The 18,322-nt window shown below is 41.6% G+C and overlaps 1 protein-coding gene across 1 annotated transcript in view; it reads right to left on the reverse strand.

The window, feature by feature from the left end:
* The window catches only part of Zw10 (zw10 kinetochore protein), a 36,316-nt gene extending 22,391 nt beyond the window's left edge, over positions 1–13,925 (reverse strand). The window contains exons 1-7 of the mRNA XM_005378148.2: positions 13,713–13,925; positions 12,327–12,461; positions 6,491–6,592; positions 6,241–6,318; positions 5,923–6,082; positions 4,064–4,216; positions 2,822–3,013 (exon numbers count right to left, since the gene is read on the reverse strand). Coding sequence (XP_005378205.1) covers positions 2,822–3,013; positions 4,064–4,216; positions 5,923–6,082; positions 6,241–6,318; positions 6,491–6,592; positions 12,327–12,461; positions 13,713–13,817 — 925 coding nt within the window. The 5' untranslated portion in view covers positions 13,818–13,925. The remainder of the gene's footprint in view (positions 1–2,821; positions 3,014–4,063; positions 4,217–5,922; positions 6,083–6,240; positions 6,319–6,490; positions 6,593–12,326; positions 12,462–13,712) is intronic.
* Between the last annotated feature and the right edge of the window lie 4,397 nt (positions 13,926–18,322).

The raw sequence follows: 18,322 nt of genomic DNA on the forward strand, positions 1-18,322 counted from the left end.
GCAGCACATACACAGTGTTGCTAGGTTGGGTGCTTGCTTCGGCAGCACATACACAGTGTTGCTAGGTTGAAAAATTTAGATTTACTGGAATTGTAACAAGATACTGATGATTCCTTTATTACTTCACTGTACTGCAAGATATATGTGCTTTTTGGGGGTTTGTTTTTTTTTTCTTTTTGTTTTTCTGAAAAGGACTTTACAAGAAGTAATGAATGGCGCACACCTGTAATCCCAGCACTCTGGAGGTTGAGACAGGAGGATCACTGCAAGTCGAGGCCAGCCTGGGCTACAAAGTGAGCTCAAGGCCAGCCTGAACTGCATAGCTAGACCCTGTCCCAAAAAAAAAAAAAAAGGAAGAAAAGTAGGACTGGGATGTAGTTCAGCAGCACAGCACCTGCCTGGCAAGTGCAAGGCCCTGAGTTCGATCCCAGTACCAGAAAAGAAAATGGTTTAAAAAAAATTACAGCCGGGCTTGGTGGCACACACCTGTAATCCCAGCACTCAGGAGGCTGAGGCAGGAGAATCACTGCGAGTCGAGGCCAGCCTGAGCTACAAATTGAACTCAAGGCCAGCCTGAACTACATAGCTAGACTCTGTCTCAAAAAGACCAAAAAAAAAAAAAAATACAATTGGTAAATCATTCAGCTTATATACTTGCAAATAATATAAATTATCCTTGGTTTATGGAACTCTTGAAAGAAACAAAAGATAATAAATACAATGGGGCTGGGGATATAGCTCAGTGTCACAGCACTTGCCTGGCAAGCACAAGGTCCTGAGTTCAATTCCCAGTGCCAAAAAATAAAATAAAATAAAATAAAATAAAATAAAATAAATAAATACAATGATCCTGTGTCCTTTTCCAATGCTCACTAATTGTGTCTGCAAGAGTTCTAAAAAGATTTATTACAATGTTATTTTTCAATTCAAGATTTTCTTGAAATAAAAAGAATGCCTGCCAAATAACCAAATACTCTAAGATAAAAAATGGCAATGTAGTTCATGTTCCATTAATGATACCACACTATCACAAACAAGATGACTGTGTATGTAACAGACACAAACATATAAAGTCTTGCCAAAGGCTGAACTGTGCATGTCTCCCCACAAAATTCACATTTTGAAACCCTGACTTCCAATGTGACCATTATTTGGAAACGAGCCTTTCAATGAGGTGGTAAGAGCAGAGCCCTGATCCAGTGTGACTGGTGCCCTGGGAAGAAGAGGAACACACCAGGAGGCAGCACCCGCGGAAAATGCCCTGGGAGGCGCTCTGAGGTCATCTGCAACAGGGGGAGGCCTTAGGGAAAAGCAAACCTGCGGACACCTGAACAGCAACGAAGATGGGAGGGGGGCTTCAAACTCTGTCACTGAAGTCACTAAGGACGTTTATATTGGTAGTAAGATGGGAAAAACAGCAACTGTAAACAATCTGCAAACCTATCACTCACGTGTCATAGGAATTCAGATTTGTTTCGAATGATTCCACATAATAAAATTAGTATCAATAAAACAAACATTACAGGGAAATATATTTCAAACAAACTTTTTAAGTAAGTACTCTTAAAGATTAAATTTGCAAAGTGGAAATTTTGGGAACAGGATTGAGTATAGACAGGAGAGATGAGTTTTTGCTGTTTTTTTTTTTTTTAGAGAGATGAGTTTTAAAAAGCAAAACAATAACCTTGCAGTTGCCCTGAGCAAGATAGAACCCTTACCAAGTGAGTTCCTTCTCACTAACGGTGCTCAGGAAGGCTATCAGACCAACTGACGGAGTTGAAGAGAAGATTCAAGCACCAGAGATACCTGATTTAATCACCACTCTGATACCTTTCAATCCTTAGGTGCTTTGCTTACAACTTTGTTTACATCTAATAAAAATAAAATTTTGTTTCTGCCTTAATGAAGAATCTAGGAACACAAAAAAACTACCTTGGATTTCTGTAGTTTACAGGCGGCTTTAGCACTCTCAGCTCCTGTCAATAATATTAGGAATTCCTTACTTTACATAAGGAAAAAAAATTTTTTAAATAGGGTCTCACTATGTAGTTCAGACTGGCCTTAAACTCATGCACCTCCTGCCTCAGCCTCCTGAGGGCTAGAACTACAAAGGCATGCAACACCATACCCTCCTATGTGATTTATTTATAACAATATGTAAATATCAAGACTTCCAAACAATAGCAACATTTCTTTTTAATTTTTCCAGAGCAAGAATGTTGGCTAGACTCTTCAACAAGACAACTAAGAAAAACCAAAAGAAGGCAAGTCAACTAAACTAAAAAACATTCTTAAATAAAACATCAGAAAAAACTTTACTTTTAACAGTGTAACAACCCAAAATACTGATTCAAAGCAATACAGAAACTATCTGTTTCTGATATGAATAAAGAACTAACCAGTAAAGCCAAATTGAAATGCTATTTATTTCCTGTTAAATGTAGTTAGTTTATAACACTAATAGGAATTTTTTTGTGGAATATGTAAAATACCACTGAGTTCATTTCTTCTGTCCTATAATAAATACATGATGCCCAAAATATTATGTTATTAGAAGTCCAGCAAGAGAACTACATCCCAGAATTCAAATAAAATAACATCACAAATACAGAATCTGGGGGAGCTCTCATGTCCCAAACTGCCAATACAGGAGAGGGAAGAAATGCAAAGTAGGTAAGAAATAAGGCCTACTTTATTCCGATGGCATAACTTACTTCAAATCCTTCCTTCACTCACATCATGGGCATTTTCACCTTAAAATAATATTCACTTTTTAAAATACTCTTTTAAAACATAAAAACACTGCTTTGGGTGTACACACCTAGAAGATGTTTCTGTAGCACCTCCAGTACCAATTGGATCTTTGCAAAAACTTCAGATGGTGATGGATGTTCCAGGTCAGTCATCAGAGATTCAAAACGAATAACAACTGCATTAGTCTGGCTTTCTATCACAGCATGAAGGGATGGGCAGGACGCCAGGGGCCTAAGGATATACTTCAGCAACATCTGACCTGAAAAAACATGTGAACACTCAACAAATATCACTAGAAGCTGGGCAAGGCATAGCATGCCTACAATCCCAGCACTCTGAAAGACTAAGGCAGATCACAAGTTTCAGCCGGGCATGGTGATACATGCCTAGTGATTCCAGCACTCTGAGAGGCTGAGGCAAGAGGACTAAAAGTTTAAGCCCAATCTGGGCAAACTTACTGACTGACTCATTAAGATGAGACCTGTCTCCAAATAAAAAAATGGGTGGGGAATGTAGCTCAGTGCAAAATCCCTGGGTTCAATCCCCAGTACAATTAAAAAAAAAAAAAAAAAAAAAACTAGAGGGAGAGGGAGCAGAAGGGCGGGGAAGAGGGAGGAGGGAGGCGGGAGGAAGGAGGAAGGAGGAGGGAAGAGGGAGGAGGGAGGAGGGAGAAGGGAAGGAGGGCAGGAAGGAAGGAGGGAGTTGGGTTGAGAAGGAAAAGGAGGAAGAAGAGGAGGAAGGATTGCAAGTTTAAGGCCAGCCTGGGCAACTGAAGGAGACCCTGTCTCAAAAACAATTTTTAAAGGTTTGGGGATGTGGGTCAGTGGAAAGGCTCTGGGTTCAATCCCAAATACCACCAAAAAGCAAAAACAAAAAAATAAGAAAAAGGACCCTAAAGCTTTATAACCAAAATACCTATACCATGACAATGCACTGCCAGTTTTCCCACTGAAGTTTTCCAGGCCATATACAGACTTTTATCTATTAAAAATAAATGAATGTATAGAAACTAGTTTTTTGGGCCGGGATGTAGCTCAGCGCCAAAAGTGTCTGCTTGGCAAGTGTAAGGTCCTGAGTTCGATTCCCAGTACCAAAGGGAAAAAAAAGAAAAAAGAAACTAGTATTTTTTTTTAAAAAAGAATCTAAATCCAAAATAAAAGCAGTATTTACGACAATTCCCTGTGATAAACCATAAGGGCAAAAAGTATCACTAATACTCTTAGAGAATATTTTATAATCTTTTCTATCATGCCTTTAGCACTGGGCCTTCTGAGAATTCATGTAAATGAAACAAAGCAGCATGTTTTACCAAATGATCTAAGCTTAGTATGCAGCTCTCCAAGAATAGAAAATGCCGAAAGGACAGAACTGATGGGTGGTGCAGGTGTCTTCTCCTCCGTCTGGGATTGTTCAGTGCATAAATGAAGTTCAGTTTGCAGGCAAGATTCTAAACTGCAGGTATCTAACAAAAAAGAAGGAAAAAATCAGGTGCTTCAGCAATACAAGATACTCCCACTTCTATTCTTCAGAGCCCATTCACTACTGAGATTCCTAAACATGTGGTTTCCTTACTATATACTTCTAATGCACCCAAATATTAATTATGACGCACATACCCTTAGATAGATTTTTAAAAGAAAATGACTTTTTTTGATATGTCCAAAGAATCAAATTAAGTACAAAAGAAAGATAAGCCTAAAAGAAATGCTTACTAAATAAGTATGTATTGAATGAATGAAAGCAATGAATAAAAATGAGTTCCTAGTTTCATAGACCTCTTTTTCCTCCATGTTCCTGTGTGTGTGTGTGTGTGTGTGTGTGTGTGTGTGTGTGTGTGTGTTAGTTATTGGGAATAGAACCCAGGGTTTAGTACATGCTAAACAGGTGCTCTAAACGGAGCTATAGCCTCACCCCTTTATGTTCTTTTACCAAGAGACTAGCCTGCCCAACAAGTTTAACAGGTAGAACACATTATAACGAAGAGTTCAACATACCTGCCTTCTCTCTTAATTTATAGTCTACATGAAAACATGATCTAATATGTTCTAGATTTCCTTCAAAACATCTGATATACATACATATTTAGACGCTAAAATGGATATAGGAAAGGAAGCAAAGGGAAACTGAAGTTTCCCTTGAAATACACTAAATTTCAAGATCCTGTGTTGGAAAAAATGCCAGCTGTAACTGCACCTCCTTTACATATACCTTCTGATATTTTACTCTCAGACAAACACACCAAGGGAGCTCACACCAAGAGGTGGGCAGAGGAGTTGACAGCCAAACAGTGTAATTCAAAGTGTGGGCCAGCATAATACTACTTCTTCATCTTGAAAAACAACTTCTCTTTTGTTATCTTGTCACCATATTTGAAAAAAACAAAAAAAAAATCAAGTCAAACCCCTCACAGGCCCACTGACCCAAGCCTCCCACAGCAAGCAAGAGAATGGCTTAACAACTTTTTAAAGCTTTCTGGCAAACACAAACTGCTGGCATTAGGGCTGGTGATAACAGCTACTTTCCACAAAGGAGGAGAAAGTTAGTGTGGTCTCAAACTGCTACCACCTTATTATGGTTTGTATGTAAAACGTTCCCCAAACGTCTCCGTGTTTGGAAGGTGACTGGATCATGTGGGAACTACAGTTAACTTGCCAGCCAGGGCCTGGCCTCAGGACCATCACTGTGGGGTGGCATGAAGGGTTTAGCCTTGTCCCTGGCTCCTCTCTTGGCTCCTCGCTTCCTGGCTACCATGGTTGAACTCCTTTTCCTCCACCATGCTCCTCTGCCACTCTATTTCTGCCTTGGAGCCAGCCAACCATGGACTCAAACTGTGAACCAAAACAAATCTCTCCTTTAAACTGCAGGTTTCGTGTATTTTGTCCCAGTGACAAGAAAGCAACTAAGAAACTCCTCTATTATACCCTCACCAAGTGACCCCCCCCCAATCATCCTTCTTGGGAAAGAGGACAGAAAGAGGGGTGTAAGGAAAGTAAAGTGAGAACAGTTTAGGGACTCAGATGAGTTCTTCCTAACAAGGCATTTTGTTTAACATGACAACTCAACACAAATTTGGAGATTCTCATACAAAATGATATAGTTAGAATATATTCAGAGGCCAAAATGGTTCAGGCAGATTAAGCAAAGAAGTCCACCTGAATTCAGCAGCACCTTTTGATGGTGGGAACTTCCATACAATCAACTTCTGCCACTCTTCTCCAAGGTGATAGAGTATATTCTGTTTCTGTATTGTAAGCTCCATGCTGAGAGATTTCAACATTTTTAAATCAAAACACTTTCTTGATTTTAGTAACTTCAAGCATTTCTGTGCCTGGCAGTGAAATAAAACCACTGTTAAACATTCCATGTGGACTCAGAGCAATTAAGATATGCTTGTATAGTGATAAAGAATGCATACAACATAAAGCAGTCTAACAACAAATTCTCTAAAGCACTAATTGGTCATTCTTTAGAGAAAGCGTTTAGTACCTCTTCCAGATGCTGAGCAGCAGTGACATACTTCTTCTCTGCCAATGCACAATTATATTCTTCAATAGCAGTAGAAAACTGAAAAGATAAGACTAAGTCATTAGGTATTTTATTTGATATGTCTTATTTCTATTTTTTGAATTTTTTTTAGATCCATCATTTAGTCAGGGAATACACACTGAATAATAAGACCAACTAGGAAAAATAACTGCCACCAGAAACCACTAAAGTTCAAACTGAGCTGACTCACCTCTTGTAGCTGTTTAAGCAAACTCAAGACTAGAGAGTCTCTTTCCAACTGTTGCTTCAAGTCTGTAAATTCAGCAGTTGATACATGAAGATCCCGGCGGACCTAATTCATTCATCAAAAATAAGTACTATTAGGCTATACCATACCTAAGCACTAAAACATTAACAAGATCTAGCAAGTCAATATAATTCATATTGAAGTTTAATGCTAGGTCAGACTGAAATAAAAATCACAGAAGGTAGTAGGAGAGACTTTAGAGGTCGTCTTAGTCCAAATCCTTTTCCTAAAAAAAAAAAAAAAAAGAAAGAACAAGTCCTTTTCCTATGCAAGAATACCCATTCCCATCCACACAACATCCTCAGGTCACATTTCTTTCTTTCCTTCCTTTTTCCTTCTTTCTTCTTTCCTATCCTTTCTTCCTTCTTTTCCTTTTTTTCCTTCTTTCTTTTTGGATTTTTGAGAAAGGGTCTCACTAGGTATTCCAGGCTGGCCTCCAATTCACAGCTGTCCTCCTGCCTTAGCCTCCAGGTCTACAACCACACCCAGCTCTTTATTCTTAAAGTGTTTCTCTCAACCAAGAGTTCATCTACTTGCATTAATAGCAACGTACCCTCATTGCCAAGTGGTAACTGATTCTACAGCTGAACAGCTCTAATTATTAAAAATACTTTTCTCTGTGAGGCAGAATCCACCTCTTAATATGCCCCATCTTCTCAGAGACTTACACCATTAATTATTTCCTCTCTTCTGTACCTTTAACCTCTCCCTACTTGCATCTTCATTCATGAAATATAGTGATCAAATACCCACCAGTGCATGGCTCCTCCCATCAGATTTAAATACGTTAAAGTTTCCCCCATCTTCAGGAAAAAAATCCCACTGCCTCAGCAAACATCCTACTTCTAGAGCTGCCTTACTTCTCTCTCCTCCATACAGATAAGCTTCTCAGAACAATGATCCACACTGTCTCTACACTCTCGCCTCTCATTCACTCTGCAACTGAAGACCAACTTCAGCCACAAAAACAAAAACCTTACAGCAGTGCTTCTCAAACTGTACTCAATCTACACTATCTCACTCACATGCAGACTCTGATTCAGTAATTCTAGGGGGCACCTTCTCAAACTGTACTTCTCAAACTGTGATCTGGTTTCTAGTCCCATCGTTTCACCAACTGTTCTTGGGAAAAATACCAATCAATTAATTCCTCGTTGCTACATCTGAAGCATACATTACTAGTACTTAACAATACTCACTGTTTGCTTTCCTTCTTTCTAAAACATTCTTATCCTTGTCTCTACTGATCTTCCTCCTACTCTCTGGCCATTCCTTTTTATTTTCTTTTGGGGAAGCTCATTTTCCCTCTGATCAATCCACACATACTGATACTATTATTTTCTTCCTTGCCACTTTCTATTCTGAGGGAGATTCTGCCCTGCCCTTATCCAACAACATCTGATAATGTCTGAAGACTTTTTCCATTGTCACAGTGAAGGAATTCTGGCACCTAGTAGAGAACAAGATTACTGGTAACATCCTACAACTACATGGGACCAAGCTTCCCCACAATGAAGAATTATCCAATCCAAATATCAAAGGTGCCAAGACTGAAATATCCTGCTTCATACACTCTCTGGTAGTCTCATCCATTCCCTTGGCTTCAATTTCTAAATATAATTACTTCAGGCCTACATTATCTTCCTAACCTCTCAACATGTATACAGATAGTGCAATGTACAAACTGTCCCTCTGAGGTCACTTGCCCTTTATTTCCATAATAATGGCACTCGACTAGACTATATGTTCCAAATTCCTTCATAAGTAGTGTGATTATACACATGTCTAATATCTTACCATTGGAAGTTATGCAGAAGTGATGTGTGATGCCCACCTTTTCTGGGTCTTAAAAAAATGATGTGCCTTAATACCGTCCCTTTGCCCTTAACCTGTAGCTATAACTTAGTCATCAGAAAAGACCAACTTCAGCCACAAAAACAAAAACCCTACAGCAGTGCTTCTCAAACTATACTCAATCTACACTATCTCACTCACATGCAGATTCTGATTCAGTAATTCTAGGGGACTGAGATTCCACATTTCTAACAAGCTACTATGTATTACCAAGGCTGCTGTTCTGCAGACCTTAGGAACACAAATTTCTCCATGGCTCTCACATTTCTGTACTGTCTTGCAAGTAGGCAATGACTGTATTCCTGGGCTATTTTTTCAAGGATATCTATATAGCAAGTGCCCCCCCCCAAACCAAAAAGGAGGCATGCTTGCTCTGTATCACAGAAGATCCCACATTCAGGAAACCTCTTCTACAATGCAGCCCCCTGCACATGGTCCTGCAGGATGTGAGACTTGGGATAACAGGCAAAAAAGCAGATATTCTGGATATGCCGTGAGTATAAATTGACCTTCATCTCTCAACCAGGAGATTCATGTCTTGAACTAGAATTCATGAAATTATAGCAGCCTGACTGACTAACTTTCAGGTAGGTTACAACAGCTCTCCTTCTGTTGTTGATACAGACCATATACTAGGGTGGCTGGGCCCCAATCTGTAGATCAACTTGCTAGCTTAGACCATCATTTAAAAGGTAATACAAAAGTTATCTTATTTGAGCAACTGAATCTCAAGTCCTCTGTTTTCCTTTTCCTGCCTTTTTTTTTTTTTTAACAAAAGTCTAGCCTTTAACTTTTTACACTCCAACTGCCTCTGGAAGTCCACTGGATATACCACAGATAGTTTAAACTTAACCCTTCAGATCTTCTACAAAAGCCTGCTCTTTCTCTAGATTCTTAAGTTCAAATGTGCTAGTTCCCAGTTATCCTTTTCTCCTGTATCTTTCACTGTCTCCATTAACATATCCCAAAGATCCTATCTCATGAGAAAAGAAAGAAAAAATGGAAACAAATCTTTTGTAAATACAGACAGGAAGAGGGGTTGAAGGAAGGGTACATTTTTGGGAAACAGGGAAAAAGAGAATCAAGTTATATCATGTGCAGGTACAAATTCCCTATGACGAATGAGAATGTGATCATTATATGTACCTAAAATGTACCGATAAACTTAGTTTTTTAAAAAGAAGATTCTGTCTCATCAATGTCACCAACATTAAGCATTTGTCTTCATCCCCACTGCCACTGACTTTAAAGCAGATCATCATCTCATTCTCACTGAATTATTTTAACTGCTTTCGAACACTCTGCCTTCCCATTTTCCAGGCTCATTTCCCTCAAGCCCTTTCTCCAAACCTCAAGCAGAAATGAGACCCCTAAAATTCAAATCTGACGCTGTTCCCTTGTTTAAAATTCTCCACAATTGCCGGGCATGGTGCCACCCGCCTGTAATCCTCACACTTGGGAGGCTGAGGCAGGAGGACTGTTGCAAGTTCAAGACCGACGTGGGCTATAAAGTGAGTTCAAGACCAGTCTGAACTACATTGTGAGACCCTGTCTCAAAAAAAAGACAAAAAAAAATTTCTCCACAGCTTTGACAATGCTGTCAAGATGATACCATAATACTAAATGATGCACAAAGTGCTTGCTTACCTTTCTAATCCAATCTCATGTCCCCTGCCATTGTGTTCCCTAACCATCAGTTACGTGGAAGACCTGCAGCTCCCCAAAAGTGACTCAGTACAGTTCCTTACATCTTCCCAACACTGTTCCTTCACCTGCTGCCTAACCACCAAGCACTCAAATCTTGGTTTGGTTTCTTTTTCCTACAGGAAGTCATCCTTGGTTACATTTTCCTTTCTGTAACTGAATTATTCCTACAAAATAATGTATCGTGCTATTTTGCTCATCTATATCCACCTTGAGATTCGTACTTCAAGTACTTCATATTTCAGCAATGAGCAGAGCATCTTGTACCTTGGAGGTGCTCAATATACCACATGACTGAATAAACCTCTTTAAAACATCCAGCTATTGAATTTAATTCCTATTCTTGAGCTACAAATTTGAATCCTTCTCCTATATGACAGGGATTCAAATATTCAAAATATTTCTTGCCAAGATTAATTATCCTTAGTTGGTTGTTTATTTTTTAATTGAGGACCTTCTCTTCAAAAAGACAACCAAAACTGAATAAATTTTACCAGCCATAATTCAGTGCACAGGGGGCTGGGGGTTTAGCTCAGTGGCACAGCACCTGCCTGGCAAGTGCAAGGTCATGAGTTCAATTCCCAGTACTGGAAAAAAAAACAAAAAACAAAACAAAACAAAAAAAAACATAATCCAGTGCACTAAAGTCCAGAAACCACTATTGCCTTGTTTTAAACATTTCACTTCTCACAGCATAGTAAAGTCTTACACTATTGACTCACTACTCAAGTAAGTACAAATACTCTGGAAATATCAGGGTTGCAGAGTAACATTTATTTCATTGACTTGTATTAAAAAGTAATTAGAATGACTGATAAATGGGCTGCTAAATAGGTATTCTAGGTAACCAATGGTTTCATTTCCCATTCAAATCTTAGAACTTCGAAAAACATATTTGTTTACTTTCTTTCTTTAATAACCATCACATAGGGAGCAGACTTGATATCTTTCCTCGATATTAAAAACCTTGAGAGCCAGGTGTGGTGGTGCACGCCTATAAACCAGCACTTGGGAAGCTGAGGGGAGGATCACTGTGAGCTTAAGGCCAGCCTGAACTGCATGGAGAAACCTTGTCTCAAAAAGACAAAAAAACCACCGTGAGAATATCTCGGGCCTGGGGATTTAGCTCAGCGGCACAGCACCTGCCTGGCAAGCGCAAGGTCATGATTCGATTCCTGGTACTGGAAAACAAAACAAAACAAAACAAAACAAAAACAAAAACAAACAAACAAACAAAAAAGAATATCTCAACAGCATGATTCTGGAGATCAATAATCCCCTGAGCAATAATTTAGAAATAGATATAGAAGACATTTAAGATCAAACTTTGTTTAAAACTCTCGTATCAGCATGGTTTCTTCCAACCGCTTATTTTTTCTTTAAAAAATAATGCAAGGAAAAATCCTAGTGAACTAAAATATGCACAAATGTTTTTAAATGATAAAGTGAATTATTTCAGTTTCCGGACTTGCTTACTTCTTTTTGCAATGGTAGCACTCCAGTTTATCAGCAAGCACGGTAAACACTTCTAAAACCTGCAAGGATCTTTGTAAGAAGCACATCAAGCACTAGCCCACAAAGTGACACTGTGGAAGGAAAGCAAAGACCAGCCTGACACACAAGGAAAGTGGCTTTATGCTAGAAAACAGAGCAGTTGTGATAGACAAATCAAGTCAGTTTCCCAGAAAAGGGCCAAAAAAAACACCGATTGTGTTGAACCTGGAATGTGTTGAGGCCAGCTGCAGATCTAAGAATGCTAAGACCTTAAGAGATGCAAGCAGGGGCTGCGGGTGGAGCTTAGTGGTATGGTACTTGCCTTGCACACCCAAGGCTCTGACTTTAATGTGGAGGGGGGATCATTCCAAACTAAGAGACGACAAAAGACCAAATGATCTAGCTCTAAGCTTCATCTGTTTCTACTTTCCTATGAAAACAATATAGCCTTAATATTAATTTTTAAGATGCTCCTCAAAGGCAAGATTATTATGATTATTATGATTATTATAACTAAGAAATTTTTGACCACAGAAGAGTTCATCATAGTTTTGAAAATATTTCTACTTTAGAACTGACTTCCTCCTAGAATCACTTGGTTCAGCCTCCACCTACCAATAAGAAAAGTAAAGTCTTGACAAGTTTTACAGAATTGAGTTGTCTTATTAGAAATCAAGAAGGAGACTGCCTTCCTATAAACATACACAATGTAACAAACTTTTCTTACCTCGCTCTCTATCCTGGATTTCAGCAAGTCAATGTCATCAGATAGCTTAGCCACCTGTGTAACCAGGTCCTGTGCACTCTGCATGCTTGGAAGGAACTCACTGTACTTCTTGCTGATCATACTGCACACCTCGCCCTATGATATAACACAAAGAATTATAAATATGACACAGTGACACGAGTAGGGAACTCTTAAAAATATACACCTTGTGTTTCCATAAGACATCTTTTTCAATAAGATGTCTTCTCTTCATGTACCAACTCCCCATAATAAGTGTAATAATTACACACTGTAAACATGTAAAAATGGGAAGCCGGGCATGGTGACACACACCTGTAATCTCAGCACTCAGGAAGCTGAGGCAGGTGGATCGCTGCAAGCTGGAGACCAGCCTGGGCTACAAAGTGAGCTCAAGGCCAGTCTCAACTGCAGAGGGAGACCCTGTCTCAAAAACACCAAAAAGAAAGAAAGAAAGAAAAAAAAATGGGGTCGGCTTGGAGCAAAGTACTTCAGCTAAGATTCAACGAAAACATAGTAAGGAAGGTAAATTAGATCCAGAACACATATAGCCTTTAGAGCCACGCCAAGCAGCTTAACAGCCTGTCCTCTTCCAACAACATTAAAAAGGGGTGAAAAATCCTAAACTCTTGTGACAGGTGCTGGTAATGTGAAAAATAAAATTTAGGAAACCACCTTTGTATAATCAAGAGCTGTTAGGAAGAGCTGTCTCTTGTGCTTTCGTGGGGCGTGCGGGTGCACATGCTTGTACAGAAAAGAAACTCGAACACGGGCAAATACTGGCAAGGCTAACAACGTGACAGTGTACAAAGTGACAGTGTGCGTGGTTATGTACAGCAAGCCCGTGTACGGATCACCGACGTATTTTATGACACTCAGCACAGCCTCAAGGGCTGCACAATTGTAAAACATATGGGGAGGGGTAAAATTTCGGCAGGGAGGTCGGCGCAATCCCAGTCCTCCCAGAACGATCACGTCCCTTCTCCAACGCAGAAGCGGGCGGAGATGACACTCACCGATGGGGTGGCTGGCCCCGTCTTTCCAGCCCTCTCAGACGCCTCGCGGCTTCCAGCCGCACCTCCCGCTCGCCCGCTCCCGCCAGCCTTCCCCGCCGCCCGGACCCGCCCACCCGTCCGGACCGCCCCGCGCTCCCCAGCGCCAGGCCTGCTCGGACCCCGGCGTCCCCTGGACGCCCCTCCACCTCCCTCCTCACTCCACGCTTCTCAGCGCCCCCGCCCCGCACCCCGCGGTCCCCCGACCGGCCGCGCGCTGGACGACCCTCCGTGCGTCCCTGACCCCACGCCCTCCGCGTCCCCCACACGCCGCCCGCGTCCTTTTCTAGCCGACCCACAGTCGCGCCGCCCTCACCTTGATCTCCTCCACCCGCCGAGTCAGACGGCTGATTCGGGTGCCGAGATCCTCCTTCTCCAAGCTCCCCGAGTGAGCCAAAACTTCCGTCACGAAGGACGCCATCGCCGCGACAGGAACGCGAAGCCCAGCGGATGTGTGAAGCCGCCCGCGCGGCACTCCAGTCCCGCCAGCGGCTTCCACGCGCGGGCTGCCGGGAGACGGAGGCTGGCTGGGCCAGGCGCATGCGCAGCGGCGAAGGCCGCACTACAGCTCCCAGCAGACCCCGCGGCGCGGGCTGAGCTCCACGGCGTCCCAGAGTGGGCAAACTAGAGAGACTCCGCTTCCTCCTTGGCTGTTTTCAAATGCGCTCTCGCTTCCCGCCAGTTCTTCGATGGAAGACATGAAATGTTTTTACCTAGTAACCAGTCCTCACTGAGCCTCCCTCAACTTTAGAACGTGTATCTGGGAAATTATCTGGCCAGAAGAGCGAAGGAGCCCATCTGGATCTTTTATCGTTAGATGCCCGCAGAGGAACAGCAGCAGAGTCGCCGCGCTGCGTGCTTGTAATCTCAGCACTCCAGAGGCTAAGGCTAGAGGATCGCTGCTAGTTCAAGACTGTGCTGAACTGCATAGCAAGACCTGTCTCCAAGTCCAAAAAAAAAGGGAAAAAACTCAAGTTCATAAAAAAACTTTTTAAAACTAAGTGTCGTTATTTAAATGTATTGCATAGAACCGGGGATATAGCTCAGCGGCAGTGCCTGCCTGGCAAGCTAGAGGTCCTGTTCGATTTCCGGTACCAAAAAAAAATGTATTGCATACTGCAAGATGTTCACGGTATACCATTTGTAGGATGATCCCTTTAAAATAGTCTGCCAAAAATGTATGCATCAGGAAAAAAAAAAACTTGTATAGATATTTTAATACTAAATTTATTGAGACATCATGAGATTAATGTTACGTTTGGCCTCTGTAATTATGAGGATTTCAAAGTGGTGGCCATTAGATTCCAGACATTTATTATTAGGGTAAACTGCTGAAGTGCGTATACAATTTCTGGCAGATATATATATATATATATATATATATATATATATATTTTATTTTATATTTTTCTGCAATAAACATGTACTGCTTTGATTAAAATATCTCCCATTTTTAAAAAAGATCTTATGGGAGCTAACCTAAGGTAAGTACTGACCTGTCTCTGACAATTTCATGTATATGGGGACAGTCTGTTTATCCTAGTAGAGCAAAGACAGTTTCCTGTTGCTGGAGCAAAAGACGTAAAACCTGGATTGAGGTAGGAAGTGCTGAAGGACAGCCATATTATCCTGGGAAGGGCTCCTCCCTGGAAAACCAAATCAACTGCCTCTTGGTAAACCTGATGGCATTACAGTTTATTTATTTGTTTTGTCTTTGAGACAGGGTTTTACTATGATGTTCAGACTGGCCTTGAACTCACTTTGCAGTCCAGGTTGGCCTTGAACTTGCAGTGATCTTCCTGCCTCACCTCCTAAGTGCTGGGATTGCAGGCATGCACCACCACATCCAACCATGTTGGCCATACTTGAATTCCAAATGTCACTAATAAATTCCCAGTGTTATGGCTTATATATAGATGCCCTCCACAAAGCCTCATGTGCTTATCAATGGGGCTTTTGGGAGGCAGCTGGATCATGGGTGTGTGATACTAAATTATAGGCGAATGATAACCAGATTGGTCCACTGACTTAGGGAAGTTTTACAGCATGAAAGAGGCTATATTTTGGATTGAAAGAAGTGCTGTTAGTTGGTATTTCTTGGTTTGAGTCCATAGATTTCAGAGATGCCCAAAGGGCCTTACTTCCTTCTAGCTAGCTTCACCAAAATATGTTACTGGGTTCCAGGATACCAAGGGGCTCCTGGAGGTACTTTCTAAATTATTCTTATCCTGAACAAAAAATTGGACAAACAAGCACAAAAGATAACAGCGTATTATGTTTATTAAAGGTAAGAAAAGAAACATGCTCTGCATAGTCAGTGCAAGCCAATTTAAAGTAGGAAAACACAGTATGTTCTGGTGGGGTGATGCATTCCTGTAATCCCAGTGCTCAGGAGGCTGAGGCAGAAGGGTCTCTGTGAATTCAAGGCCAGCCTTGACTATATAGTGAGTTTAAGGCCAGCCTGAACTACACAGCAGGACCCTGCCTCAAAAAAATAAAGGATGTTCTACAGAGTGAGAGCAGGCCATGAAAAGGCTCACAGCCACCAGAGATGGTTAATGGCCATCTTTTGTATTTCCCATTCCTCAGGCTGAAGTCAGGTCTTGAAAACCTGCTTAAATTCTTGTGAGATGAACTGGAGATTGGTTCTAGGTGCAGGGCTTGGGCATGTGTCTCCTAGATCTCTGTGACTGACAGGTCATACCCACCTTCCCAGTCAGTTTGTCATGCCCTAATCTTCAGCCTCATTAACCTGTTAGAGATACCAATCCCTATAATTCTTATGAGGTGCTGAGAGTGGGGGGGGGGTCTCTATTTTCATATAGCACTTCCTGCTGAAAGAGGCTAAAGGCCCTACCTACTGGGGATTATGTGCTCTTCTACTGCCTTGGGATGTTGACGCTCACTAGCTGGGTTGAAAGGATAAAAAAAAGAAAACCTTTCAGAAGACAATGAGAAAAGAATTCATGTCTACATGTTAGCTAGTGTTCAGTTGAAAAATCTTGGTGAATTTGTCAGGATGGTAACTTTATTATTAGGTTGGGATGTAAAGTTTAACTATGAGAGGTCAGATTTCTATACCTCCTATCAAGGAGACAATATGACAAAGAGGAACAAATTAGATAAATTACCAGGATCCTCAGAGACAGAGCCTTAGCAAGATTCCCCACATTATAGATTTAATCAAAAACAGGACTCTCAACACAGGTTTTGTGCTTTGTGTCTGGATGTCCTCCCAAAGCCTCATGCAGTCATGGGGGGCAGCCTTTTCCAAGGCAGCTGAATTTAAAGTTTCATTCATTATCTAGTGCTGGGATTAGGGTATGCGTGCTATAGCTGCCCTAGGGCAGGTAGACTGTATGCAGTGTAAGGGAGGAAAAGAGGCTTGTTTCTCCCCTTTTGCTATTGTTGCTTTTTCTGTCTTCCACCACCATCAATGGTTGCTGCTCTGCCACACTATCCTGCCTGGGAGTTAGCTAATTATGGACTAAAACCTCTATAAACTGTAAGCTAAATAAACCTTTCTTTGCTTAAGTTTGGGTGTCAGGTAGTTTGTCTCAGCCATGAGAGAAAAGTAACCAAGACAACAGGTGTCCCTTTAAACTGTGGCCAGTGAAGGGTCTTTAGTGACTGTATCCATCTCCACCCAAAGCAGTTCTGGAGTCTTGCTTTTTGAAGAGGAGACTAACATCACCCAGAGGTTCGCAGGAGTAGACTTTTCTAACACAGGAGGGGGACTGGGATTGCCAGGATTATTCTAAGCACAATGTACAACCTTGCAGACATGTCAAACAATCATTACTACTCCCAGTCCTGTGAAAATTTAAGTGGCCATTCCCTATGTAGGCCATTCACTTTATAGCTTTCCACAGTGTCCCTTGAGAAAAGACCAGTTTGATGGTTCCTCAGGAACTGGGAATGAGGTCAGGATCTTGACAGGCTATAAGGTTCCCTTCTTGCATCTCTACCAGCCTTTTAATTTCCCAAGTAAACTTGTCTCTTTGGGAGCCAAAAACATGTTTCTTTGGGGTCCTTTGCAATGAGTGATAGTGACTTGCTTGGGAAGATAGCCTATTAGTCAGCAAGCCCTTTCCTTTGTAGACTGCTCCATGGGCATAGAGCAAAAGAAAGGTGCATTTGGAATCTGTAAAAATATTTAACTTTTTGCCTTTTCTTAATGCAGTGCATGACTAAAGGTTATGGGCTCTGTTTTTTGAAAAGAGGTACATGAGGCAGGGGGTTTGGCCTCAATAACTGACTGTGAACTAAATGCATAACCAGGCTTTTGATATTATTCTTGGACAAAACTCCCTCTATCAGTAGACCATTCCACCTCAGGGTCTTGGATGGGCAGATCACTCATGTCCTGCAGACTTGCATTGGTCTGGGAAATCACTCATTCACAAGAGTTACTGGAGGGAGCACCAAGATGATGGAATGGTAAACAGCACACTAAGAGCCTCTCTTGGAGTCACCATCCAGATGCTGGAATGTAGCAATGTGAGGAAGACAAAAAGGAGAAAAGCGGGGCCCCTGTACCCAGGAAGAATATGATGCATGAATTGAAGTCCATGGAGAGGGTAAAGAGAAAAACATCAATGAAGAAGGAGATAGCCACAAGCACCTTCTCCCTGTGACAGACTCACTCACTGCCTGAGAAGGGCAACTAAAACCTGTGCACACATGGTGACTGCTGGTGACCTCAAAGCCTCTACATAGAGATCCAGCAGTGGAGGGGAGCAGCAGATGTGAAGGGCTTCACTAGCTGGCAGTGAGCACTGAGAGCTCAGTCATCCTACGTAACAGAATGATTGGCTAGGAGCTATCTTGCAGAGGGGCAGGTAGAGCTCAGAACTCAGAGCAGCTGCTGGCTCCACCTACTGGCTCCCAGCTGGGCTGAGGTCCCTGGAAGTTACACTCATGGCT

Source organism: Chinchilla lanigera, unplaced genomic scaffold, assembly GCF_000276665.1.
Source record: "Chinchilla lanigera isolate Chin_1 unplaced genomic scaffold, ChiLan1.0 scaffold00011, whole genome shotgun sequence".
Classification (NCBI taxonomy): domain Eukaryota; kingdom Metazoa; phylum Chordata; class Mammalia; order Rodentia; family Chinchillidae; genus Chinchilla; species Chinchilla lanigera.